The following is a 27,909-nucleotide window of genomic DNA, read 5'->3' as shown; positions in this document are numbered from 1 at the left end:
ACTCCAGCCACTCGTGCTCTTGCACTGCAAAACCATTTTTTCTGATCATAATTGCTGATCCACTTATAAAGTGCACCTCAGTGTCTGTGGTAGTTTGCCAGTACTTTAATTTGACAATAGATTTTCTTTTCTTTCTATAACCTTTATTTTTTGCAATTCATGTATGTTTAAGCTAAGTCTTCAGGTTACTGTAATTCAAATGGCCCAGTAAAAGCATGCTGTTCTTTTAAAAACAGATGGGAGAGTGTATATAGGTACAGTTTTTTAGAGGGCGAATATACTCCAATATGAGCAAGAGCGTTCACACACTTGAATGGGTATCATGCTTCATCATTGGGCTTGGCAGGTGCTGCGATGCCCGAAGAGCATCCGCAAGGGGGCACTTTGCCAGAGATCTTTTTGTATACCTGCGTAACTCAAAGACAAGCGATTTTTAATGATTGAGTCCACTTGTCTAGTTAAAATGGTGGTTACTTTCAAACGGATCTAATGGTCTTAGATAGTTTAGTGGGTCCTAATTAGTCAACATGTTTCTCGCCTGTTGTCAAAAAATTATCACGTTGCAATTCTTCAGGTCCTAAAACTACCCTAATCTACACAGTGAAAGGAATCTCTGGGTGTGTATTCTCATGAGGCGATCACCAATCACTCATCCAAATTTTGTGAAATCCAGTAACTTAGTCAGTAAAAAACGTCCCAATTAGAGTAACTGTAATGCCTCCGCAAGTAGGGATGGAGGACACGTTAATCAGTGTAATGGACACAATACAGCGTCCACCTCAAGACTTACCCCAGCTTTGCTTCCTCTGATAATACAATTTATTTCCTTTCACACCTTTTTACCAATCTGCACTCCCAGCCCTCACTACCTCACTTCATCAAACGGTAGTTCTAAAAAAAGATGTCTGGCAAAGTGCTCCCTTGTGGGTGCCCGTCAGGCATTGCAGGGACTGCCCGACAAGCAGCTAAGCCATTGATGAAGCCTGACACCTATCCCTGTGTGTGAGGGCTCTTGCTCCTATTTGAGCATATTCCCCCTCTAAAAAAAAAAAACTGTTCCTATAAACCCTCTCCCCTCTGTCTTTAAAAGGAACTGCATACTCTTGTTGGACCATTAGATTTCGTAAGGAGCTCTTATGCTGGACCTTATTACTCCTGCTCCTGGTCAAAGCCAAGTATCTTTTATCTGTGCAACTGAGAGTCTATTTTATTGGTATGTGCATTAAAACGTAAACTGTTTCTATACCTCTTAAAAGTATATATACCTGCTGGGAAGTACCTGTACTTTTCTACTAAACTAAATGCGTGGTAGTTCATTTTTTTTTCATTTACATTTTTAATGCAAGCATATGGCCTTCAAGTGTAGGCAGCAGCGGGTTTTTTGTTTTTGGAATTTCGGTGAAAAATAATCAAAACGGATTCTACCATTGCACTGATTTAGCTGTGCAAGACCTGTTGGCTTACCCAGAGCTTGCTCTAAAATTGTCTTTTCATATAGTAGCAGTGTCTGTCCATTTTTTCCACAATGGCAATTACATATTCATTTAACCCATCTTAATACCATTTTTAATACCTGAAACATCTAATAGGGGTGCTGCCTTTGTGTATCAACCTTGGTATAATATGAAGCCAACATGTAATGGATAACCATTGTTGCAAGTAACATTGTTAATCCATTTTGTAGCTTTTTGGATAACCAGTTTATTTTGAAATGCACTGTTAATGCATTTTAAGTCTGCAGCTGGTGGCATGTTTCTGATGGCAATCAATCTGTGGTATTGCTTTGTTGAAATTTAAAGTTTAAGAAAAGTAGATTACATTTATAGGCCTTACTGACCCTGTGACTGCGTCACTTCTCTGAAAATAATCAATGAGCGATATATAAATATATTTTGATTTACTTTGACCAAATTGGTCTGATCCAGCGTGGGTATGTATTGCTGTGAAGCACACCTCTTCTCTCAGCTTATTGCAAATTCTTGTCATAGAAGCATTGCTTGATCCTAATCCTTAACCGGTTCACTGAAATACTTTTGTTTTTTCTTTAGGCCTCCACCAGCAAAGAAAATGAAGCTTTTTGGATTTAAAGAGGACCCCTTTGTTTTTCTGTCTGAAGATGACCCATTGTTCCCACCCATTCTGTAAGAATATTTTTCCCTTCTCACATTTTACTTTATTATACTTCCTGTGAAGAGCCTTGTTTCCTTCATATTTGATTATAATGCAAATATCAGTCTAAAGAAATGTTATGTAGTATGAAGAAATCTTGAGGAATTGAAAAAACAACACTGATCAACACACGTGAAGCGCACAAAAACTGTTTAGTTTGCATTAGAACATTGGAATGTTGAGCTGTCGATTAAAGATAATGGAGCAACAGCCACCTTCAAAGCCTGGTATAGACATGCTGCTTTCAGCATTACAAGCCTCTGCCTTTCCCCTACCTTTCTCTTTCCCCTACCTCTGCAAAATATATGGATTGGGCAGGGGAAAGCTTCCAGTAGCTCGGTGTCACTGGAGCCTCGGAAGATTGGAGTGGGAATGCTGTTCAGCTCCTGGGTCTTTCTGGCTTGATCGAACAATGAAAAACAGTTTATCCAAGCCCAGGGAGGGTCTAGAGCTAACTTCAGCCTCTTTTTGCGGCTATTGCTGTGAATGTTCAACAGTTGACTGGCATGGGCTTGTAAGCTGTAGTTATCCGGTGAACAATCACAGCAGCAACTGTAAAACAAGGGCATCAGAGCCGATGGAATAGGGGGTGTTTCATCCCTCTTGGGCTCCAAGAGGCCTTTGCTTTTAAGGTTGAGCCTTGACAGTGCTTGCTTGCGCTGTCTCTTCATGACTGCTGGGTTCTCACGGAATACACATTCTGGACGTCTACACTTCCAGTACACTGTATGCTTCCAGTTTCCTGTGATGCAGTCAGACGAGTGAGGGGAGCATGGTCAGCGAATCGGAGCTGAAGGCGACTGACGTCTGTTTGCTTTCCCCACGGGGGCAGGTAGAGCGAGGCTGTAGTCTGTCGCTGTGAGTGTGTGCCCCAAGATCCCAGCGGAGGCGGCCCGGAAAGGACTGGAGGCAGCTTGCGGGGGTTCTTTTGGTGTGCCCTGCCTGTGAGCTAGCTCAGGATCACTGCATCTCGCAATGCACACTCCATGTGACGTGCTGCTGAGTTTTGCGAGGGCCTGTGAGGCTCCAGGTCCGGAGACCGCAACCTGCTTGCTGACAGGACTCTGCACTGGGCTCCAGCACCCCTACCCCCGAGATTCCCTGAGACGGAGACAGATACTCAGTGCATGGTGAGTCGGCAGGGGTCGAGGTAGCGGCTCTGCTGGTGAGGCTGGGACCTGCAGACTCTTTTGGAGTGCAGGCAAGCGCCCCACTGAAACAGCCAGCAGTTAATCAGCAGCAGATTTAGCAGTAGCGGGTCGCTTGCCACGCCCGCTCATTTGTCTTCCTCGCCTCCTGACAGAGGAGAGGGGGCAGCAGCGGCTACGATCCGACGCCATAATACACTACAAATTGGTAATCCCGGAAAACGCCATAACCAAGCAACTACTGAGCTAGGAGGCTCTAGCTGTGTGGTCCATGCAACCGGGCGCCTGAAGCTCATATTAGACTCTTGTCTGCCAGATAGCCTGCCTACCAGCGTATGTCGTGGTGAGTGGCAGAAGGCAGGTAAAGTTAAGTCAACTTTTCAGCAAGTGTGTGGGGCCATAGGACATAATAGCGAGTGCTGCGGGTGCAGCTTGATTTTCATCAGGTGTGGCTTGCTTGCAGCACCAGAAGTACTCCATCTTCGCTCTCCCATCACCTCTTCCATTACCTGGCAAAAGTTGAAAAGAAAAAAAATTACGGCCAAAGCTGGGCAAATACAAGTGCCTGGCCTACGAGAAGTGTAAATATCTAAGTGTTGGTGTGCATGTGCCTCCCTGTACCGCCATACTTCTTTCTAAAATGTATTCCTGGGCTAAACTTTATTCCTGGGGCAGTCGGGAGCAAGGTGGCAGCAGTGCAGCTAAGGACCAGTTTAAAGTGATCTGAAGATCGAAGTATGGACATTTATGGACTAGCATGAAGTGAAGTACATTAGGACTGTAGTGCCTGTGCCTCCCCGAGTGGTCACACCACGCTGTGAAGATGCAAGCTGGGCAGCCTCGGGAAGAAGGCGGCATCAGTCATACTAAAGACATGGTAAAGGAACACAGCGAATACGCAAGACAATTATTAGGTCCATTTGCCTCCGTGAGACCATACAATTGCAAATTAAAAAATATTAAAAATTAGATTGATCAAAAGAGCAGGGAGAACCGCGTGTCAACCCCAACAAACCCCTGGTGGAAGAGGCTTTTATTACAAAAGCAAATTTGGGCTCCTCCCAGGCTGTTTTTGAGGGGGGCTCCCCAAAGCAACATAGCAGTGCTGCCTCCTAGCAATCCATAGCGGATTATTTTAAACTCTCTGGGAAATCTATGACAGCACCTGGTAGGCAATCTAATACAGCTAATATGGCTATATTGCCAGAGAAGTACTGTAAAGTCAGATGCAACACCAAGCAACTGCCTAATAGCCCAAGAAAGGGAAATCGAAAACAAGTCATCAACAGATCGTAGCCTTCCAAGACACCTACATTTTAGAAAATTACCAGCAAACAACCGTGTAATCTCGAGCCCAGAGGTGGGCTCCCGCTTAATGACTGTAAAAGTACAAGTGCATTCTTCCTGCACTTGAACAACAATAATCCAGCCATGTGCTGCACATAACTCGAGTGGACCTCAGAATGGACCATTGACAGATGACAACACTCTTATTATCCCAGATATAATCGATCTGGATTTTAGTTTAAACCCAAACAAGACAGTTATCAAGTTGTCATCTAGCATGGCTTTGAATATAAGCCAAGAAGTACTCCTGTCTTCACCAAAACGGATACTGTTGACTCCATCAAAATTATATCTGATCATTAGTAATACAATTGAAAACCTCAAAGACCAAAAAGCTCAAGACAAATCCAGCCTTAATCAGCCGAAGAGTAGAATTGAAATAGATCCTTTTAGCCCAATACAAGTAACAGGAAGAAACCAGGCTCACTTGAAACCAAATCTGACTCCTCTGAAAATGGTCATAGAGAGTGTACCCATGGCACAAGGCCACTGTGAGGAAGAAAATATAGACTTTATGAATAATTCTCTCAAGTTGGCTGATCTTTCTGTTTTGGCTAATAATGATAAAAATGTCTCTTTAGAGGCCAACTCCCCTAATGACACTATACAGGCCCAGACAGGAATATGGGGCAACTTGCTTACCCAACATGGGTGCGATAACTACGGCCCTAAATTACCATTCTGATAATTGAACATACATGTAGATCTGCTCAAAACACTTGCCCTTTATGTAGCCGGGATTGATTCTAAGTTACTTAAATTGACAAACTTAGTTGTACAGGCCCAATCAGACAGAGATAATCGATTTATTTCCTGTACCTGTGCCCATATCATCGATAAAATGCCTAATCTCCCGTACATAGTTATAGCTCTCATAGACAAAGCTAGACTCCTGTCCTTGCAGCAAAATACGGAGCCTGCAATTACAGCAGACCATAGACCATGTACATGTCGTGACACTAAAGAATCAACAGCCCGAATATTCCAATAAGTTCAGAGTGGAAAAACTCAGTATGGCTGGTTCAGGAAAAGAGGGGCCTAACCACAATGCGACTCAAGCCTATAAAGATCAACCGCAAATAACAACACAACCTATCCCGCAAGCTCCAAGTAACAAAAGCTCCTTAGTAGGACCAGGATCACCATGTATTGTACAGAACCTTCCGGTACATGTGAAAATAAGAGATTGAAACCATGCAAATATAATCAGCCCAAGATGGTGCACATAATAAAGTAATATCACAAATGTATCCTCCACTTCGAGAATAAACAGGCTATCCAAAAGAGCTAGGAAAAGCCAAAGAAAAGTGCATTACAAAACAAAAAAACTAGCTATGTCAGGAATGACCAATAAACTGAAGGAAAGCTACCCAGCCGTTAAATCTACCCTATTGGTTATCCAACAAGCAAAAGCTGTGGAGTAAAATACAATTGAAGTATCAAGCCGTCATGTTGAGACAATTTCCTCGGAAGATGAGATAGAAAAGTCATCTAAAGATCATAGTGATGGAGCATTGACTAATTATTCTCCTAGCTCAGATAATAAGCAAAGGCAGCTTCAAGTTAGCAGAGATATGTGGACTCCGTTGTTGGGAAGGAAAGAGGTTAAGCAAAATATCTGATCAATACCTCAACAATATAAAATACCTAATCCAACAATGCCTTTCATCTTCCCGCCAGCAAAAACTCTAAAACAATGGCAAAAAGTCATCCTAGAAAATCACTGCATTCGTACTGCATCTTCTTCAGCGGGAGATACTTCTAGACCTTTGATGACACAAAGTACGATAACAAGTCCTAACTTCCCCAACAGGAACATCACAATTAAACAACTGGATAAGTGTCCTGCATCTTCTGCAGAGCTCTTTCATTCCCCAATACAGTTTAAGGGCCCGCATGATATACTTAACCACAGTAACATTTTAAAATGAAGAGCCTCAATTCCAGTGCTTGCTCATCTAACAACTGATGCTTTAAATTCTGTTCAATTTAAACACGATCTCCGCATCTCTCCATTAGAAATCGGCTGTACTATATGGCATAGTGCAGATATTGTCAATAAAATCATGGAAAATTCTATTTACTTCACTGAATGGGGGATAGAGACCAGGAAATGTAACAACCTAAACTATCCAACCTTACTGATCCCTAGGCCAGTCACGAAGGTGAGTGTCCAGTCAAGCTTAACGACAATTGGAATTCATGGAGTAAACGCTAATGTCCTAAAAAGAATAATTGGTCCATTATTTAATCCAGCATTATCATCGGGTATTATGATTACTAGTTACATTTCGGGCACACGTATTGGTGAACAAATTCAACATAAACCAGTTCTAATGGATGATTGGGCTTAGTTACCCACAATCCTTACTAAGGGAAGAAATTTAGGGAATGACAGGTGGTTGAACCGTCTTGTTAGACCGCAAAAGCATATCAACATTTGCTCCTGGAATGTCCATGGCCTTTCCAGACAGCTGAAAGATCGAGATACAATAGTCTTATTACAGAATTTTGAAATCTTAATGTTCCTGGAAAGTGGATAATACTGCCATTATTGTCTACCAAGAACACTCTATTGTGAAACTCGCTCATCTTCATATGGTCGAGCGAAAGGTAGGTTTTCAATTTGTCTCATTTGAACTAGATGCCATGCCTCAGGAAATTGATCTTTAATGAACATGGTTACAATGTATTAAGATGCACCTACAAACCGCAATTCTTTTATTGAACATATGATTGAGTACAAAGAGATCGATTAAAATATCCCAGCTTACCATCTTCTGGGAAATAATTGAAGCTTTGATACATCAATATCCAGCAAATAGCCTAATTATTTCAGGCAACTTTAACATGCATATGGTCTCTAGGAACCTTTCAGATAAATTAAGCACAGACTCAATCCAAACGTGCTGTGCCTACCTACAAAAATTTGATCTAAGGATGTTGTGAGAAGTTCTTCAAGACAATGCAATAAGTGTGCCAACATATAAAAACTCAAGGCAATATTCTATAATTGATTACACTATTATCTTGAAGGACTTATGTGGAATTAGTGGGTATCGTGTTGCTCCTCGAGTGGAAAGTGACTACAGTCCCCAAACTATAACAAGGCCTCTAGTAGTAGCTCACTTTCTACCGAAGTCTAGAAGCCTACAGCATATGCCAACTGCTTTTAATTTAAAAAAGCAGAAACAGCAGTGCAGTCCTCTAAACCCGAAATCTTGACCTTTGCAAATAATCAAATAGAATGGGCACTCTGAGAATTTAGAAACGGAACTTCTATGGTTGAAATTTGGTCTTGTTTATATTCTTCTTTAATGGAAATGTTTTCAGTTAAAACAGCCTGGGGATACCACATCAAGCCAACTTATAATAGATGGTATTCACACAAGTTATATCTTCAAAACAAGGCTCTCAACAAAGCAACAATGGCAATATGTTAGCAACCAAATTGTGTTTTAAAATATTTTCAAATACGTTCATTGAAATGTTTGATAAGAGTATATAAACAAATGATCTGAAAAGCAAAAATGGCACATCACAAGGAAATATTGACAAAGCTAAATTATGCTTGTAAAACGAACAGTATGAAAGTCTTCAGGGGAACAATCAACGATTTTGAATATGTTTGCAGGAGGGCAAATAGTGCCAACATTTACGAATCTGGCTGGGACACCTTTATCTCCAAGTTGTATGGGGCTCCTCCCAAAATTCGTATAGGAAAAGAAATCCAACGAGTCACTCCAGCTACCTTAACTGACACACACTATTGATGTAAGGCAAATAAAAACCCCTGCAAAGAAAAGCTCTCATTAATTGAGTCTAGAAATTAGAAAATGATAATAACTATAGGTAGGATCAGATCCAATGGTACACCCGGCCCCAGCGTTATTCCCAATGCTAATTTTAAAGCTAATACAGATCTGTGGGCAAGAATCCTAACCCCATTATTTAAAGATGTGGTAGCAACCTAATTGGTTCTGAAATTCTGGCAAGGAAGCATTATACAGCCTATTTATATATCTGATAACCCAGCCAACTATTGGCTTATAGCCCTAACCGATGTGGAAGCAAATGTTTTTGGAACATGCCTACTTAAAGATCTGAAAGAGTGGTCCACAGCATCAAACATAATAGCAGTTTATCAATCTGGATTCTGAAGAGGACAGTCCACAGTTACAAATTTACTGTCCCTTGCACGGCTATCGGAAAGGGCAGTACACGAAAGCCAAAGGCTATATATTTGCTTTGTCGACTTGAAAGCTGCTTTTGACTATGTTCCCTGCAATTTACTCTGGTCATAGTTGTCCGCATGGGGTGTGCCATAAAAAGTATTAGGCCCAGATCTCTGTACTGGGGTGAATGTATGACATTGTTCTGCATTCTGTCCATCAACTGTTGTTTTTGCATTTGTCACCCCGAGTGGAACGGGTATGCTCAGACGTGAGTCCCGTGCTCTCCATGCCACTGGAATCAAGCTATCCTGGCTGAAGAGGGGTGAAACCCCGAAACCGGTCCTAGGAGGCTTGGTTCCAGTCTAGGGAGGACTTGGCTTGGCAGTTCGGGCTGGACTGTTCCCATGAGGCACAGGGTCAAGACTGATTTATACGGCTGGGTTCAAACTGGAATGGCATGGTGAGCAAAAAAACGATGGATTTAGGCCCAGATCTCTGTACTGGGGTGAATGTATGACATTGTTCTGCATTCTGCCCATCAACTGTTGTTTTTGCATTTGTCACAAAAAGTATTAGACATGATTATACTGTTCTACACAAACACATGGGTCCAGGTGAAACTGGGGTACTGCAGTTGTACAATTCTCTGTTTTGAAACCTTTCGTGGATTAAAACAAGGCTGTGTATTAGCACCAATCTTTGAATGGCCAACCTACCTCTCCGTTAGCAAAATGTTGATTCCCATTCTCCAAATCTCTCAGCTTATGATATAGAATACCTACAGTATGCTGATGACGCCATATTGTGACATACGACAGTACGCTTACAACAGCTAATAGAATCAATTAGCAACTATATTATAGCAAATTGTTTACAAATGAATATAAAGAAAACTAAAATGATGTTGAAAGGTTAATGTGAACCTGGTATGCGAGAATGGAAAGTAAATGGATCAGTGATTGAATCTATAAAGTCTTGTAAGTACCTAAGAATCACATTTTATGAGTGTCTTTTAAATATCATTTTAAAAATTTAAAGGCCAAAGCCACATCATTCACATTTGCCTTTAGAACACTGTGTGACAAGCTTTGATGTCCCAGTCATGAGCACTTAGTAAAAATCATGAAAACAAAGTTGATCCCCCTCCTTGTCCAATGGGTTAGTGCTTTTTCAATGCAAAGACTCCAAACGTTTGGACAATCTACAAATTAAAGTTTTAAGTCCATTTTCAAGATTCTGAAAAATATTGGTCATGTCAACATCCGATTGGAGTTTGGCCTGACTAGTCAAACCTTAGGGAGACAATCACCATTTTTAAAATGTTTATATACCATGTTTTTATCTCACCCTTGCAAATTTGTGTTGGCAAGAACTCATAAAATATGACTATGCAAGTGTTCTGAAAACCTACTTATCTGAGAGCCTAAATATTTATAAACTTTCAACCTTTTGATAATTCGAATGTAAACAAAAATTCTTTCAAGCACTTATTAAGTCGATCAACAATTTTAAAATCTTTTTTTCAAGATAAAGAGGCCCTAGCAGTAAAAAAAGTCTTGTCAGTCATCAATACGTTTAATAAAATAGAGCCTCAACCATATCTACTGTCTCGCCTACAACGTTCTATAAGAGAGCAATTTCTCAGGTTAAGATTTGGTAGATACCCAACAAAGGATAGCACTCCGAGATGGATACAACAATGGTCAGAGAACAGTTGTAGACTCTGTGGTTTACTTAATAAAACTTTATTCAATATTGTGTGCATCGGTCCCCGCGTACTTCAAGAGCGGCAAACTTTGCTGAAACCTGTTTTTATTGACTATAGGGTGAAAACATGCCGCCAAGCTATAATACTTTTCCTTTTCAGGACATCAGTCAGTCTAATCAGTCACAGTAAATGTATTCTTATACCTGATAATATGCTGAATTCGGACTCAAAATCTTCATAGACTGTGGTGGAGTGCAGTAATGATATATATGCACTGGGGCACTTGATCATCCATCTGTACATTGATTTACAGTGTTTAAAGTTGTATCTGTTACATGAATTGTTGTTTTAATGATGTGTATAAGTCATATCAGTGTCCTGGCAAGGAATGTTACCTCCAAAGCATCACTATATTTGTAGTGTAATAGTTTTGAGTTTTATTTAATTAATATATTTTTCCTTAATATGTTTAATGAATTGATGTTCATATGGTTTTAGAGTTCTTTTCCTTTGTAATGATTTTCATTAATCTGACAAAAAATACTATACTGTACTCTTCAAGACATGTTATATACACTTTGTGGGCTTACAGCCCTCACATTACCTTTTTCTTTGTTATGCCGATTGTCCTTTAAAAAAGCTCGCTTGCTAGTGGTTAATATTTGCTCTTTGTCACACCTTTTTGTGTTTTGTTTATTCCCATGGAGCACCGCCCAATTACTGGTATTTTTACACTTTGGTTCTTATCTGTTTGTTTTTCGGCTTTGTTTTTCTATGTTTCCTACTCAGATTTGGCAAAGCTTCCCACACATTTGGTGGGTTCTTCATTAGAAGCGCTCGTGTTTTCACTTGCTACAGTGCCGTTGTAAACCGGGCTATTAAAACATTTTCTTATCTAGTCACATTTGCGTAGCATTCAAAGATGAGATCAATTGTCAGGTGCTTTTTAGGTCTTGCAGACCTAGCGCTGGAGCGCGCATGCGCTCCTAGCTCTGCGAGGGCTTTTTGTCATCAATATGTTTTCCGACGGGGACTTGAAGCCCCGCCCATCTTTTTGATTTGGTAGCGCCACCCGCTAAACGCTGGCTTCTGATTGAAAAGGAGGCTTCTTAATCCCTCCTTGTTACTGCCCTGTCCACTTTTGGCCCCGCTCACCGGGACTGGATCTTTTACTTGCGGCGTTACACCTTTGGCGTTGTATACTCGGTGAGCACTATTTTCTTTAAGCTGCTCAGCAGCCCCATCGGTGGCCGGCTGCGGTGCATGTGGCTCACTGTCCAGAGGTGCGCTGTGATTATGCACGTTTGTGCGATTCCCCAATTTATCTTTAAAATACACGGCGAGCACAGTGTGCTCGAGACACAGCGCTTTGAATTCCAAATGAAAGCTGTTAGCGATATTACTTTTGCCACCTGTCCTATAATACCTGGGACAGCCGCCTCGATTTACATCATCGTGCTTTTATGCGTTGAAAACCGGTGAGATCTATTGGAGTTAATGCATAGCTGCGCTCGATCAAGCGGAATCCATTAAGGCCTTCGGGGGCCGAATTAGCAATGGCGCATGCTGTCCCTGTGAGAGCAAGGCCCGGTTCAGCGCGCACTGCGTGTTTCCTCGACCTCGTGCTGTGCTGCTGCAATCCGTGCCCGTGGGCTCTGGGCACGTGCATATGCGGAAGCGATTGAGGGAGCATGCATATGCTAAAGTGCTCCACGTATTAATTGGCCCCTGGCCCTGCGCGCGCTATACATCATCATACTGTGTTTCCCTCTGTGAAGCTGGCATCTATCACAAGCCTCATGTTGACTTTTGGTACCATGAATCTGTCTGTGGCGACATCTTGTCCTTTCGAAGACCAGGCAAGCGGTCCACAATCTCACTCCCCATATGGACTGCCTGGTCGTAAAATCGCATTTCTGCGTAATTGAAAATAAATTAACACTGCTGCTCCTTGCATTCCAATTGTATTAGCATTTTTTTCCGAACGACTTTGGTTCTTCGCTAAAATCCTAAACTTCCAGTCGGTTGAGGATACGCTGGCTCTCTCTAACCAGGATTTACACATGGTTGTCACTCTTCACGGTTCACCAGCGGTTTGTGTGAGTGCGGCATTAACGTCCCTGTGTGACTTAAACTTGTCGCCTTGCTAACTGGCGGTTGAGGTATCAATCATTCAGTGGTAATCACGGGTCCAAACTGTGTCCCTTTAGCTTACACATTTGACTCCTATGCCTGGCTTTTATTTGACTCTTGAGATTTATAGGTGCCCTTTATTTTTATGTTTATTGTAGAGATTTGAAGCAGTAGCTTCGATTTGACCATAGTCAAAGGCTGTGTGGTGTAATTTCTGGTATAAGCCTGGACGTCCAGCTCATGTGAGGTTACCTCCTGAGATGTACTTGGTGGGGTAGACGTGTGTTGTCACTTCATCTGTGCCAGTGAGCACAGTAAGTCGTTTCGTTTAACAGATGCCCAAAAGTATGATGGAGTGTTGTGTCAAAATATGGGAACGAAGAACAACTTGCCAAGCACATAGAATACATGATGAAATGTGCACCAATCTGTTCTCTATTCACCACTGGCATCAAATAAAATAATTTTTTTTTTTTTTTTTTTTTTTTTACAATTTTTTTTATTCAGCATAAACATGTAATACACAGCCCTATGCCTACAACCAACCCGTGGCCGGCAGCGTGGTACAAGAAGGAGAATGAATGTTAAACACAGCTGCCTGCCTACAACCCACCAGGGGCCGGCCGCGGCACAGGAAACGAGATAATCAGCATGCCATTACAAGAGACCATCACCCCAAATACATCTGCATTGGAACAGTCGACCCGCAATAACATGTAGCAGTGGTATAAAGGCATCTATCTGTAGCGCCCAGGGGGGTCGTCCCAACTCTCACCACAGTTCACTGCCTGGCCGATGGGCAAGAGGCGAGCCATTACCACGGGAGCGGTATCGAAGAAGGTTAAGGGGAGAGCGGGAGGAGAGCCCGCTACGTCTGTGGATGTGACAGCAGGTATACCTGTAAGGGACCCCAGATGTCAGTCGGCCGTGAAGCAGAAGGCAGGAGTTCAGCATATCTAAGTAAAGTATCCTGACAGTGTACCATATCATCAAGCCAATCCTTAAACCTGGGAGTTCTGCCCCGTCCCCATCTGCAGGCTATCAGACGTTTCGCCATAAGAAAGGCGATAGTGGCAAATCTGCGGACTGGTTTTCGTATAGTTTTTGTATATCCCAGGAGTGCCTGTGCTGGAGAGGGTGTCAGTGGGACATCTATCATTTCGGAAAGGCCTGAAAAAACCCGCTGCCAATAGTCCGCAATCTCCCGACATCCCCATGCCATGTGGAGAAAATCCGCCCCTGGAGCGTGGCAGCGCCAGCAGAGATCATCTTCTCGAAGGCCCACCCTATGCATATGTGCTGGAGTACAATAGAGTCTATGTAAAAATCGATAATGAATCACTCTAAATCTGCTACTGGAGGAGATCTGTTCTGTTTGTAAGCAGCAGTAACTCCAGAAGTCGTCATCTACGGGGAGACCTAGGTCCTCCGTCCATTTTATACGTGCACTGCAAGGGGAGAGGTCTAGGTTAGCGCGGAGCGAGTGGTATAGAGTAGAGACTGCGTGAGCCGGAGTGGTAGCCTTAAGTAGGCGATGCAAGGGTTCGAGTGTGGGCGGCTCGCTAGGGAAGTCCCCTGTCAACGCACGAATACCACTCCGAAGCCTGGTATAAAGGAAGGTGTCCATGAAAGTGGGTGTAGAGTGAGTGAGCATGTGAGACTGGGAACGGAATTGTCCAGTATGATAGAGGTCCCCCCATGTTGTAATGTGGAATTTGGCCATAAAGTTTTTAAACAGCTGTTCCTGTAAAAGGGGCAGCCGGGGATGGTATGCTAGGGGAAGCAGTGGGGAATAGATAAGAGGCGTGCATGCCACCTTCGCAATGTATCGCCACGCGCGAATGGAGCTCGAAATTGTGGTGTGGTATGTCGCATTCGCCTCCGGTGTACTGAGTATCGTTCCTTCTAGCGGAATAGGCGCAGCTAGCCAATGTTCCACAGCCGTCTGCGGCAGGAAGGGCGTGGGGCGAATCCAGTGATAAACGTAGTGGGCTTGCGCACTGTGATAATACAGTTCAAAATCAGGAAGGTCGAGCCCTCCCTGCGCGAACGGGCGAGTCAACACCTCCCAACGAAGACGCGGCCTCTTCCCTCCCCAGACTAGACGAATGAGCTCAGTCCTCAAAAGACGAAAAAAGGATCTCCCCGGGTAATATGGGATGTTCATGAACAGGTACAGAAGTTTGGGAAGAACCACCATTTTGATTAAGGAAGCGCGGCCCGCCAAGGAGAGGGGCAGCGTGATCCATCTAGATACGCATGCCTGGAGATAATCAAACGTGCGGCCATAGTTCATCCGCATCAGCTCTTCTCGGTCATGGGAGAGGATTATGCCCAGGTATCGGACCTCCTCCATTTCCCACCGTAAAGGGTAGTCCAGAGGGAAAGGCTTGGCGGACGCAGTCAGTGGAAATACAGTGGATTTTCCCCAATTGATATGGACACCAGACAAACCCGCAAATCGGATAAACTCACGGAGGATAGGATTGAGATTGGTGACAGGATCGCGTATGTAGAGTGTGATGTCATCCGCGTAGAGGGAGATGAGAACCTCTCGCTGAAGACAGCGCAGCGCCTTGTCTCGGTGGTGTTGGCGGAGACGGGCCGCCAGAGGCTCCATAGCTATCGCGAACAGCAGCGGGGATAGTGGGCAACCCTGCCGGGTGCCCCTCGATACCACGAAGGCGTCCGATACGCGCCCATTCAACCCCACCTTAGCGACCGGTCGGTCATATAGGAGATCAATCCAGCGCGTGAAGCCCAGCGGCAGTCCCATGTTGCGCAAAATACAATGGAGATAGTCCCATTCCAGTGAGTCGAAGGCCTTGGTGGCGTCCAAAAAAACAGCCACCAATGGCAAGTCCGGATCTACATTATGCAGGATGGAGAATAGCGTCCGGAGATTATTGGAGGTGGCCCTGCCTGGGACGAACCCCGCTTGATCAGATAGCACCAGGCCTCCCAGTAGCAACTGCAGCCGGTTAGCCAGTATTTTGGTCAGGATTTTTGCGTCGCAATTAATGAGCGAGAGCGGGCGGTACGAGTCGCAACAGTGAGGTGGCTTCCCGGGTTTCAACAAGGAGGTAATCAGTGCCTCCTGCATGGATGGAGGGAGTGTGCCCGACTCATGAGCCTCCATGAAAACCTCACGGAGCACCGGAGCAAGGATGTCGATATACGCCTTATAGAAGTCCATAGGCAACCCGTCCAGGCCTGGGGCCTTTCCCGGAGCCATCTGTTTGATCGCGTCTTTAACCTCCTCCAGGCCTACCGGTTCCGCCAGGAACTCTCTGTGACGGTCAGAGAGCCATCCCAGAGTGAGCTCCCTAAGGTAGTCGTCAATGTCGAGTGCGCCCACCCTGGTAGTGGAGTATAGCTTCGAATAGTGTGTGGTGAAGGCCGCAAGAATCGAGCGCGAGTCTCGTAACGGAGTACCATCCTCCCCCTCCAGCTCCAGCACAAAATTAGAACCTCTCTGAGGTCGGATCGCTCCCGCCAAGGATTTACCGGGTCGTTCCCCTTCCCCGTACGTACGGGCCTTGAAGTATTTGCCCCGGAAATTCACCTCTCTTGCAGCAGTGGACATATAGTCCGATAGTGTTTCGCGGTACTTTGCCTGCGCATCTGCATTGGTGTTGTAGTCAGGGCTGCGTTCCAGAGTGTGGAGTGTAGTTTCCAGTTTGCGCAATGAATCCCTTAAAGACCGTAGAACACCAGAGCCCTTGGAAATGCAGAAGCCCCGTATCGTTACCTTGAGCGCCTCCCAGAGAGTGGCTACCCGGTCCACCGTTCCCCTATTGTGGGATAGGAAATCGTCTAGTTCGTGACCCAATTCCGTTCTAAATAGTTCGTCCAGTAAGATAGCGGGTTGGAGTCTCCAAGTCGGAGATCTGCCCATGATGTCGGGGAGCCGGAACTCGGCTAATACCGGAGAGTGATCGGAGTATGTGCGGCTCAAATGTCGCACCCCTATCAAGGAGGGGGCTAAGGCTTTGTCTACCATTATGTAATCTAGTCTGGCCCAAGTTGCATGTGCATGATTCCAGTGTGTGCCTTCCATAGAAGTCGGGTGCAAGTGCCGCCAGGTATCCACTATCTCATGGGTGACGCATATGTCCCGCAGGTATCTGTGTGTGTTAGTGTAGTGGTGCGGTGAGGGGTTCGACCTATCCAGCGCGGGATCCAGGACAGCATTGAAATCCCCCCCCCAAAGGAGGTGTGTGGACCCCACCTCCCTGACCTTGTTCCAGAGAGCAATGAAACTGCTCGGATTATCACAGTTGGGGCCATAAGAGCAGGCGAGAGTGATGGTCTCGGTCCCTATCCTACCCCATGTTATGCAATAACGACCCTCGCGATCAGTGGCGGTGCCCATGGGAACGTAGGGAACTCCCCTCTTAACTAGGATAGTGACGCCTCTGGCATAGGACGAGTATGGTGCGTGAAGAGAGTGGGCAGACCAACGAGCAGCGAAGGTGGCATTATGAAGAGGGTCCATGTGAGTCTCCTGAAGAAACACCACCTGAGCATGCAACCTGTCAAGGGTGCCCAAGATCTGCCTGCGCTTCCTGGGATCTCCCAGGCCCCGAACATTCCAAGTGATGGCAGTGAGCACGGCTTCCCCACCTATCTCAGGGCGCGCGGCGCGGGCCATATGAGCCGAGGTATAGCTGGCGGGTGATGAGGTGTAACTGGCAGCTGGGCCATAAGTGTAACAGTCGAGAAAGGGCGGCATAGCGCTATTTCAATAGATATATGCGCAACATTCATGCTGAATAGCAACAACAACCCCAACCAAGTCCCTAGGACTCCCACCCCCGTGCGTATTTCAACATCCCAATCATGTCGAACAGACCAAACTCCCTTCCCACCCCCTCCCACCACTGCAGCCCAATCCTGCCGGAATGCAGAACCCCTCCCAACCTTAATAACAAACATAGATGCAGAAGTGGGGGTACACCCTACAGGGGACTCGCCGGTGCGCCGGACCCGCCCTTCCCAATCCCTTTTTTTTCACCCACCATGCCATCACCCCATAGGGGGAGGGGTACGGGTGGGACAGGGGGGGAGTGCCAGGGCGAGGTTTAATTGTCAATATCCAGACCAGTACCTTGTGAACAATATATGATGGCACATTCAGGGCCCCAAACCGCAAGGAACGAGCCTCTCGCACAGGTGGGCGATGGGGTCAGTGTAGTCCCATAGTGAACGAAGGAAGCAGACTCACCCCAAACAAAGACCTGAGCTGTCCAAGTTCCATAGGCAAGGTACAGGGCACTCAAAGAGTGGGCTCAAGAGTACGGGGGGAGTAGGGAATGCCAAGGCACTAGGAAAAGACATAAAAAAGGGGAATAGAGACCAAACAGAAGCAATAACAGCGATACTCATCAGTCAGGAGCAGTCGTAGGAGAGCTGGAGCCTGATCCCGCTCCAGGACCTCGTCGTCGAGAGGCCGCGGAAGATTGTTCCTTCAGAAAGTCCTCGACCTGTTGCGGAGTGCCAAAGAAGATGGACTTGCCATGGTGTGTGACCTTGAGCTTGGCTGGATATTGCATGGAGTAGGGGATTTCTCGTTGCTGTAGCTTCTTCTTTACTCCTGTAAATTTCCGACGGGCATCCTGCACTGCTTGCGTAAAATCTGGGTAGAAGGAGATGGTGACATTTTCGTGGAGGATCGGTTGTTTCTCTCTAGCCAAGCGCAATACGGTGTCACGGTCCCTGTAGTTCAGAAATTTTATGATAACAGGACGTGGTGGGGCCCCAGGAACTGGACGAGGCCCCAGGGAGCGATGGGCACGCTCCACCACCAGTTGCGGCGAGAATGAGTCCCTTCCAAATTTGTCGATCAGCAGCTTCTCCATAAAATCCTCCATACGACCCCCACCGCTGGACTCCGCAAGGCCAATCAGGCGGACGTTGTTTCGGCGGGAGCGGGCCTCTAAATCCTCATTTTTGTCGGCAATGACCTTGAGTAGCCGGTCCATCTGAGTCAGCTTAGTCGCTCCGGCCACTGCGCCATCTTCTAGCTCCGATATTCGTCCCTCCGCTTCTTTCAGGCGCTCTCCGTGTTGGTCCAGCCGATGTACCACTGCCTCTAATCGCGTGTTCATGTTGTCGATTTTGGCGTCAATGGACGTTAGGCTCGCCTGAAGTCCGAGGAGGATAGCCTTCCAGTCCACTTCCTCCTCCTCGCCGGGCCCTGCCTCGCCACTCTCCGTGGGCGGGGTTCGCGTCTTCTTTTTGGGGGGGTTGAATTGTAGAGTCGCCTGTTTGGCGTCCGTTTTACCCATGACGGCGCCGGGCAGGGTCGAGGAGAGTCCGTACGCCAAGAAAGTATATTCTTGTAGGCGCGCGTGGGATCCTCAAGTCTATGCCAGTCCTCAGGATAGGCAGTCCCCTCCAAACCGCAGGGCACCCCGAATTACCACAGCACCCCCTCCACCGCAGCCGGTATGGGAGCACGCACTTCCGCAAAGAGGGCAGTTCAGGAGGTATGTCCGGAGGGCACGGGGCGTTGCAAGTCCCTAATGCCAGTCGAGGCGCTCCGCAGGTAGTCCCCCTTCGATGCGACTCCAGGCGTCAACAGCTACGGCAGCTCCGTAGTGCACTGGTCTGAGAGCGCCTTCGCTTCAGTGTAGGCCGGCTGGGCGGACAGGGCCTCTACACGAACGACATCCGCAGCTCGGAGGTAGCAGGGTCTATCTCACGCTGCGAGCACGCCGGCTCCGCAACGGAGGGGATGGCAGGCCCGTCGTGGTAGTCAGGAGAGTGTCGATCGCGTTGGCCGCAGTCCGCAATTCCCTCGCGGCCCGTAGGGCCGTAGAATCCCCGGTCTCGCGTTGTGTGGAGCCGTCGAGCTGCCGGTCCGCCCCTCTCGCTGCCTCACCCAAGATTGGCGATATCCGCGCCGCTAGGGCACCCACGGACCTGAGACTGGCGTCGAGTGGACTCGGGACCCTCAGCCGTCCGTCGGCATCAGTTTAGTGGAGGTAGCTGGCCTGTAGGATGTGTTTGCAAGGTGTATTAACGCCCGGCTGGCGAGAGCCTCACAAGAGCGCGGCCATGACGGTCCGGCGCCACCTAGCGCCCCCATCAAATAAAATAATTTAACAAGCATTTGCAATGCAATAGGTCTCGCATTTACGCAAGCTTGAGCTATTACCATTGCAAATAACAATGCCTTTTATTTTTGTTTTAAAAACTTAAATAAAGGGCATTGTCTTTACAATACCAATAGCTTAAACTCAAGTAACTGCGAGACCTATTGCATTGCAAATGCTTGTTATCACCTAGCTGGCGTCCTTTTGGCAGCCAAGTGCCAATGCAGGCACCCTTGCACCATAGTGCAAGGGTGCCTCCTTTGCATGCAGGATTGTTTTTGTGCAGGAAGGTACCCCTTCTTGCAGAAAAACAATCCACTGAGGCATTGTCCTCCTGCAGCACACATAGATGGTGTTTAGAAAAATATCAGAGAAAAGAATATTGTGTGGACAAAATATCACGCCAAGAATATATCAAGGACAAAAATATTGGGAAGGTATGTTTCTATAGGTAAGCAAAGTTTTACTATATAATGTACCTTGATGATATATATATATATATTCGCAGTATGTAGCCATGGAGTTAAGAAAAATTGATCTATGCTTACCTAATCGCACTTACCTTCTCGATATTTTGGCCCTCGATATTTTTGACCTGATATTCTGCCCACACAATATTTTTGGTTCCGATATTCAGTCAGTGATCTCACATAGAAAGAGGAAGCAACGAGGAGAAATAAACATATTTCTCCTCATTTTGCCTCCCCAGGGAAGGTGTAGCATCTTGACGCATTCCCAGGTTTACCAGTTCTGGTAAATCCATGGAAGTGGTGTGGAAACACACGTGCAACGCCCATTGAAAACCGCTCAAGGCAGAATAACGAACGCAGCAATTTACACTGTGTTGTGTTACTCCAGATTTATGAAGCCGCTCAGGGCCACACAAAGTGGTCTTGCGTGGATACATAAATTGCATTTGCGGTAAGCGTCAAACATGTACCACATTGCGTGGTGCAAAAATGACGCAAATCCCCTCATAAATATGACCCTAGACCTACAAATAAAGAACATGCAGAATTTAGAAAACTCGAATATCCAAACTGTATATGCATAGCACTTATTGCTAGCATTTTACTCACTTCCAACGTGTTGCAGACAGCGGGTCCGTGGTACAGTGGGTTGAAGTCATTTTTTTCAAGATCACATCATTTATTTAAACCGGGAGGCGAGGTTTGGAATCTAAGGCTCTCTGGTGAATGTTAACAATTGGCAGGCAGAGTAAATCGTCTCATTTTCCGAGCTTCAAACGGTTCTATTCTTCTTAGAATTGTAATGGAATTTTAGGAAATTGTCTGTGGTTGTGGTGTCTGCCATTTCTTTGAATGCTATACTGGGTGTTCCTGAACATCTGATTTTCGGCAAAGGAGGTGCGGCGGTACTGTGAGAAAGTCATTGAACCGCCTCGAAGTCCCAGGTGCCCCGTGTCGTTGCCGGGAAGGCCTCGTCCAGACGTTTCCCGAGGGCAGCTCTGCCTATCACACCTCCAGTGCTGCTATAACTCACTGTCTGCCGTGGCTGTTGCAGCGTCTGACTGCTGAGTCATGCGCTCTGCGCCTCCTGGGAGCATTTTAGACTTTTCATTGGCTTTATATAGCGCTAACATGGCTTCTTTGGCGAACCGAGGCGCTAATTTCTTTCAAGGGTCTGACAGTGTGTAGTAACAACACGCGACGTGTCGAAGGGCGTTTAACCACAGTAAAGGAAGAAACTGCAAAAAGGATAGCAGAAGCTAGAAAATACAAATATTCCCTGTAAGGATTGAATGATGTGATGCAGACCCTCATTCAAGAACGCTTTTTTCCTTCTAAAGAGGCTTTGCAGTGATGCGAGACAGCTTATCGGGAACTGCTTTTCTTTGCTGGTCTCAGCGAACAGTTCCCTTCCTGTGGCATCGTCAACTGGTGCTCGCGCCTCTCGGCATTCAAAAGATGCGGCAGATGCCGTCTGCCTCAGAGCAAGCGAGGATGTAAGGGTAGTGCAACGCCTCCGAGCATACCACCTCATACATGTTCATCCCACCTTTAACACTGGAGCACTGCCTGGTCTCACCGTCCCTAGAGTTACCAGACGGGGAACAGGGCACAGGGACAAGAAGCGATGAGTCCAGGATCACACAGTGCAGTGGTAGGCAGGCCAGACTGGATTACAAACCGTGTAAATTGAATGCACACTTGACAACGGAAGGTTTGACTTACACAATGCGTTGTTTTGTAATATTGATTTACTAGTGGAAATTCGGGTGTTATTTACACCAATGTTGTGAGCCAATCGCATTCACTTACAGAAACAAGCAAGAAAGGGGTGGCAAATGGTGTGCGCTTTGATGTCCTCAGTGGCCGCGCGGCTCACTGAGGACATCAAAGCGAAAGTGATCAGGCAGTGCTTTTCAGGCTGCCAAATGGTGCGCGCGCCCTGCCGACGCACATGCACTGTACTTGGAGGCCTGAAAAGCCACTCTTTGCACTTCCAAAACTCGCTTACTACAAGTCTCGCCAGAGCAGCGCTAAAGCGCTGTCTCAGACGAGACCTAAAAATGAGGGTGGGGGGTGAATTCTGCCATTCTTCCTCAAGAGTGGCCAAACTTTGACATTTTAGTTTTCATGCAGCTGTCTTAACAGTATTACGGAAAAGCCCATGCAGTGTGTTGCATTAAGGTCGGTCAGTTCAACGTGACCTTCTTAGCGGATGTGTGGAAATGGCAAGAAGTCAAAACCCTCATATGGTTTTGTGGTTTAAGATACTGGGAAGTACTATAGAATTGTTTATCAGAGTAAGCAAGGGTGAACAATTCTTCTAGATTTCCCTGTGTGGACCATCAGAAGAGTCGGGTCACTTTATCACCTCTGCTCTACTTTCAAAGTTCTGTTTACCCTAAAGGATTCAATGTATTGTACCTGGAGCCATTACCCCAATATCAGCCTATCAGTTTCACCTCGTTATTGCAAAATCCTCACTACGGCTGATTTAAAAAAAAAAAAAAAAAAAATATCTCGGGCATACCTCAAAAACATTGCTGTTGCAAAATGTTACAAAAGGTCGCAGCGGTGTTATTTTAATTTCTTTTCAGTCATTTTCAATCGATGCATTAATGTTATTGAACCATGCAAGATTTGAGTCGAGAATAACTATTTCTCACAGATACCCTTGCTAATAATGGACATTGTTTGGGGTAATTTATCACCAAAAATTCGGGAGATCATTTTCTGTGCATGGAATTAACACCTGCCTCGCTTTTATTCTGCGGTCCATGGCGTCATAGTGACGGCGCTGGCTCAGCTTGTGTGGTGCCACTTCCTATGATGTCAAAAGGTCAAAGGTTGTTTAAGTTAATTTCATGTGATGCCATCAGAAGGGCTCAGTGGTTATTCAGGGCCTCTTCCGTTGATGCCATTAGAGGGCGTGTTGTTCAAATGATACGTGATGTCACTCCTCAATGCACAGGAATGTCGGTGACACAGTGTCACTGGTGGTCACATTATTTGTTTTACTTTAGAACTGATCTCACTATTTAGGGTCCATGATTAGGTAATCCATTTGATTGGCTACGCTCGCTGTCCGGAGGTGCGCTGTGAGTGTCTGTTCTTGTTTTAATTGTAAACCGCTCTTCATGCACGTTTTTGCGTTTCCCCAGTTCATCTTTAAAATACACGGCGAGCACAGTGTTCTCGAGACACAGCGCTGATAATTCCAAATGAAAGCTGTTATAGTGATGAAATCTATTGTACACGCGCCTGCAAGTAAGAATATAATTTCTGTTGTGATAATGCTGAGTAGTGTAAATAATAGTGATAAGCTACATATTTGCTATCCCCTCTGGTGGGATTTCGATGGTCAGCGACGCACAAAGTTGAAACGTATTTTGATATGGTGCGGCAAACTAAAGGAACTTAAACGCTGCATGCTATCGAGCAGGAATGCTAATGAGCTCGCGATTTTATATTTGTATATTACAGAAATGTTTCTGTTTTCGAAATGAGGGAAGCGTTTTGTGAGCGATTGCAAGGAACAAGGACGGATGCCATGAGGGTAAGAACTGGATCGTGGAGGCGAGACACTGACTAGATTTGTATCCATCAGTCCACCCACCCAGATACAGAATCAAATCTTACGCAGAAGTTTACGAAATGCATTTATTTGCTTCCAAAAATGTCAGCTGAATACCAAAAAATAAAGACGCCACCCCCAATTATTATTTAGCTCGGTGATTTGACAATTTTATTGATATTTAATGACGTTTTGTAGCCTGCATCACGTTGACATAAAAAAAACATACAAACTAAAAACCTCGCAACAAGCGCTTAAACTACGACGGGGGTTAGGCGCTATATCCAGCATACGAATGGAGGAGCTAGGGAGAGGTGGCAATTTACTGCAGCTACGGATAACTTTACTATGTCTGCCTATGTATCACTGTGTAACCCAGAATGGAAGTCTGTTTGTTTTTCAACTGACCGTTTCCACTGGTGGGCACTGGCCCCTCCCTTCTTTATTTCTCTACCTCACCATAATTAATCCAACTTCCACTGCCAGCCCTGTTTCTGGGGCCTCTAACGACCATTTGATCTCGCCTAATAGCTGTGCTGTTTTATTGCCTGCTTGGCAAGATACATCCTCCCCTCTGGCTCTTGGTAAACAGAGACGGGGGCTGGAGGAGGGGCAGGGAGATGTGGGGAGTGGGAAGGGCAGGGAAGAGAAGTTTTCCTCTGTCTGGTAGTGTCACGGACTCTAACCTGTGGTCTTGTTCCTTTTAGCACGTGGGTGCCCCCTGTTGAGCACCATGTGATAATGCAGGCCATTCCTTCCATGAAAAATGCCGCCACTCCCTCACATTGTCCAGCTGTGATGCACTAAATGTGTGATCTTGGTACTTTCCATTTACTCAGATCATATTACAGAGTGAGCTGCTGCTTGGCGCTGTTAACAATAGGCGTTGTAGCCCGACTGTAATCATTTGAGGGACTTTGGAAGGGTGACACTTGTGAGCAGTAAATGTAAGATTTGCAGGTTGTACTCAGATCTCTGCAACAATCCTACTGCCACACACTGCTCTTCTCCACCTCACTTTCCATCCTTGTGCCTCACACTGCTCGTCTCGTCACTCTGTCCTTCTGGATTTCACTGCTCTTCAACTTCACATTCTCCTACCATCTCCCTAACACTGCTCTTATACACCTATCTACTTCCTTATGCCTCATACTAATCTACTCACTTTCCTACCTTCTACCTCACACTACTCTTCTCCTCAACCTCCTTTCATATCCCTCATACTACTCTTCTCATCCTCTCTCCATCCTTATGCCTCATACTGCTCTCCACACTCCTTTATTTATTTATGCATTTTTATAAAGCGCGGACTTTACCCGAAGGTGTCAGAGCGCTGTACAATAGAACCAGTTACGTTACATGAGAGAAATGTTACAAAATAGAATGTACAAAAATAGCAGGACACAGAATCAAACACAGCAGGCAAGAGGAACACAATATCAAACACAGCAAGCAAGGAATATACAAAAAATAAATAAATATATCAAATTTACAATGACTAACAAACTTCCTGGCGGGGTCTGAGAATGAAGGAATTCGTTCTGAAAGTGTCTTTGGAATGGAAGAGATTTGAGGTGCGCTTTGAAGATCCGGATGGAGGTGGTGGCACGGAGTAAAGGAGGAAGTGAGTTCCAGATTCTCACCGCATTACCTGAGAACGATTGAGCCATCAATTTTTCCCTTTTGAAGGAGGGGGGCTGAAGCAGGAGCTTTTCCGCATTCCGAGAAGGTCTCAAGCCTCCGGACAATTTAAGTTTATTCGCCAGATAGCGAGGGGAGGAAGAGTGCAAGGCTTTGTGGGTGATGCAAGCCGTTTTGTAAATAGCTCTAGCCTCGATGGGAAGCCATCGGAGAGAAGACAGGATAGGAGTGATGTGGTCACTTCGTTTGGACCCTGAAATGAAGCGAGCTGCTGAATGGAGGACGGATTTAAGGGGGGAGAGGTGAGATTTGGGAAGGCCAGTCAGAAGAGAATTACAATAATCCAGTCTAGAGAGAACTAGCGATTGGACCAAGGTTTTTAGGTCTTTCTCCGGGAAGAACCGAGGAATCCCCCACAGAAGGCGCAGCTGATAACGTGCGTTCTTGGCAATGGAGTTGATGTGTGAGATTAGGTTGAGTCTTTTGTCAAGTATGACACCTAGGGATTTAGCGCAGTCGACAATGATGGAAAGGAGGAGGAATTCAGTTTTGGAGGGATTGAGAATGAGTTGGTGAACTAACATCCAGTTGTGAAAAGAGTTGAGAGTAGAGTTGAGTAGTGAGAGATCTTGAGAGGAAGACACCTTGAGGTAGATTTGGGTGTCATTTGCATAGAGATGGTAGAGGATTCCAGATTTGCTTAGGAGGTTCCCTAAAGGTTCCAGATAGAGATTAAACCGAGTGGGTGCAAGGATGGACCCTTTAGGGACGCCTTGACCAATCACCAGTGGAGACGAGAGACTGTTTGCAATCTTGATCATTTGGGATCTGTCCGAGAGGAATGAGGCAAACCATTTAAGCACTGTGCCTTCCATGTCCATTCTCTGTTGAAGAGTGTTAAGGAGGGTGTTGTGATTAACAGTGTCAAAGGCTGCAGATAGGTCAAGAAGAATCAGAAGGCACGATTCCCCCGAATCGAGTATATGCAGCGCATCATCGATCACTCGCAGCAGGGCTGTTTCAGTGCTGCAGTTTTGAATAAAGCCAGACTGGAACACGTCAAGAAGATTATTGTCCATAATGTGTTGGGAAAGTTGTTTTGCAACACATTTTTCTGTGATCTTTGAAAGAAAAGGGAGATTGGTGATGGGGCGGAAGTTATTGAGGTTGTTCGCATCTGCGGAGGTTCTTTTTAGAAGAGGGGTAACCTGTCCTATTTTGAGGACAGCTGGGAGGGATCCTTGACTGAGGAAGAGATTAACTAGCCTGGTCCAATAAGAGAGAGTATTGGTATAGAAATCAATGGCGATGACACTAGGTATGGGGTCAGAAGAATGGTTGGAGGGTTTGGTTTCGAGGATGCATTTGAGGAGGTCATCTTCCGAGATGGCGGCAAAGTACTGCCAAGTGACTAAGGATTTTCGCTCCTCAATGGGGGTGGGGTGGGTGACCTGATCCACCAGTGATTTGACCTTTTCATCAAAGAATATAGCGAATTCAGTTGCTTTCTTTGAAGCATCCTCAGGTTTGATGGTTTGGGGAGAACAGTTTGGGTTTTTGATGAGGTTGTAAAGTTTTTTGGGTCTGTTTTTAGCTGAGTCGAGGAGGGATCTGAAATGTGATGCTTTTTCATGGAAGATGTGCTTTTGGTATTTGGATCTTGCTGAACGTAAAAGAGAGAGATTGGAGGTGGATGGAGATTGTCTCCAATGTTTCTCCAAGATTCTAAGGTTTTTCCTCTTGTCATAGAGAGCTTTATTGAACCAAGGTGCTGAGGGGGTGGGTCTTTTGCTTTTTGCTTTGGAGTGGAGCGACCTTGTCGATTTCGACTACAAGGATTGAGAGGCAATGGGGAGTGAGATCGTTGACATCCGCGTTAGGGTCTAGACTAGGAAGTGAACGCATAGCAGAAGCACACAGAGTCTCAAGCTCAATGTTTTTAGTGTTGCGGAACCAGGTAGAAGCCCTTTTAGGTTGGCCGAGAGTTATAATGTGCGAGAGGTGAAAACGGATGGGAATGAGGAAATGGTCTGAATTGAGCCCTTGGCGTGTGTAATTTCCGAGCAGTGTTGGACAAGATCGTTAGCTGAGAGAAAGGTTGCAAGCTTGTTGGCAGCCGAGTCTTCCACGGAGCCCCAGTGGAGATTGAAGTCACCTAGGAAGATCACTTTGTGAAAATTGGTCACTAATGAAGTCGGTGAGTTCCTCCATGAAGGAAGAGCCGTTACCGGGCAGGTGGTAGATGGCATGGAACCTGAAGGGTGAGCCGTGATGAACTTGAAGTTCTAGGGATAGGCATTCGAATGTGCGGATGAAGATGGTGGGAAAGGCTTTAATTTGAAGGGAGTTTCTGAAGATAATCGCAACACCTCCCCCGATCTTGTCTTTTCTGTCGTTTCTGAGGATAGAGTAGTCGGTAGGTATCGGAAGATCAAACAAGGTGT

The 27,909-nt window shown here is 45.7% G+C and overlaps 1 protein-coding gene across 1 annotated transcript in view; it reads left to right on the top strand.

Annotated features, from left to right (window-relative positions):
• The window catches only part of NSUN2 (NOP2/Sun RNA methyltransferase 2), a 503,790-nt gene that overhangs the window by 284,300 nt on the left and 191,581 nt on the right, over nucleotides 1-27,909 (top strand). Inside the window, exon 14 of the mRNA XM_085606101.1 lies at nucleotides 2,049-2,141. Within this exon, the coding sequence (XP_085462227.1) occupies nucleotides 2,049-2,141 (93 nt within the window). The remainder of the gene's footprint in view (nucleotides 1-2,048; nucleotides 2,142-27,909) is intronic.

This window comes from Triturus cristatus, chromosome 5_1 (assembly GCF_964204655.1).
Source record: "Triturus cristatus chromosome 5_1, aTriCri1.1, whole genome shotgun sequence".
NCBI lineage: Eukaryota > Metazoa > Chordata > Amphibia > Caudata > Salamandridae > Triturus > Triturus cristatus.
Note: the sequence above shows the minus strand (reverse complement) of the source record. Positions and strands in the feature narration are given on the sequence as shown.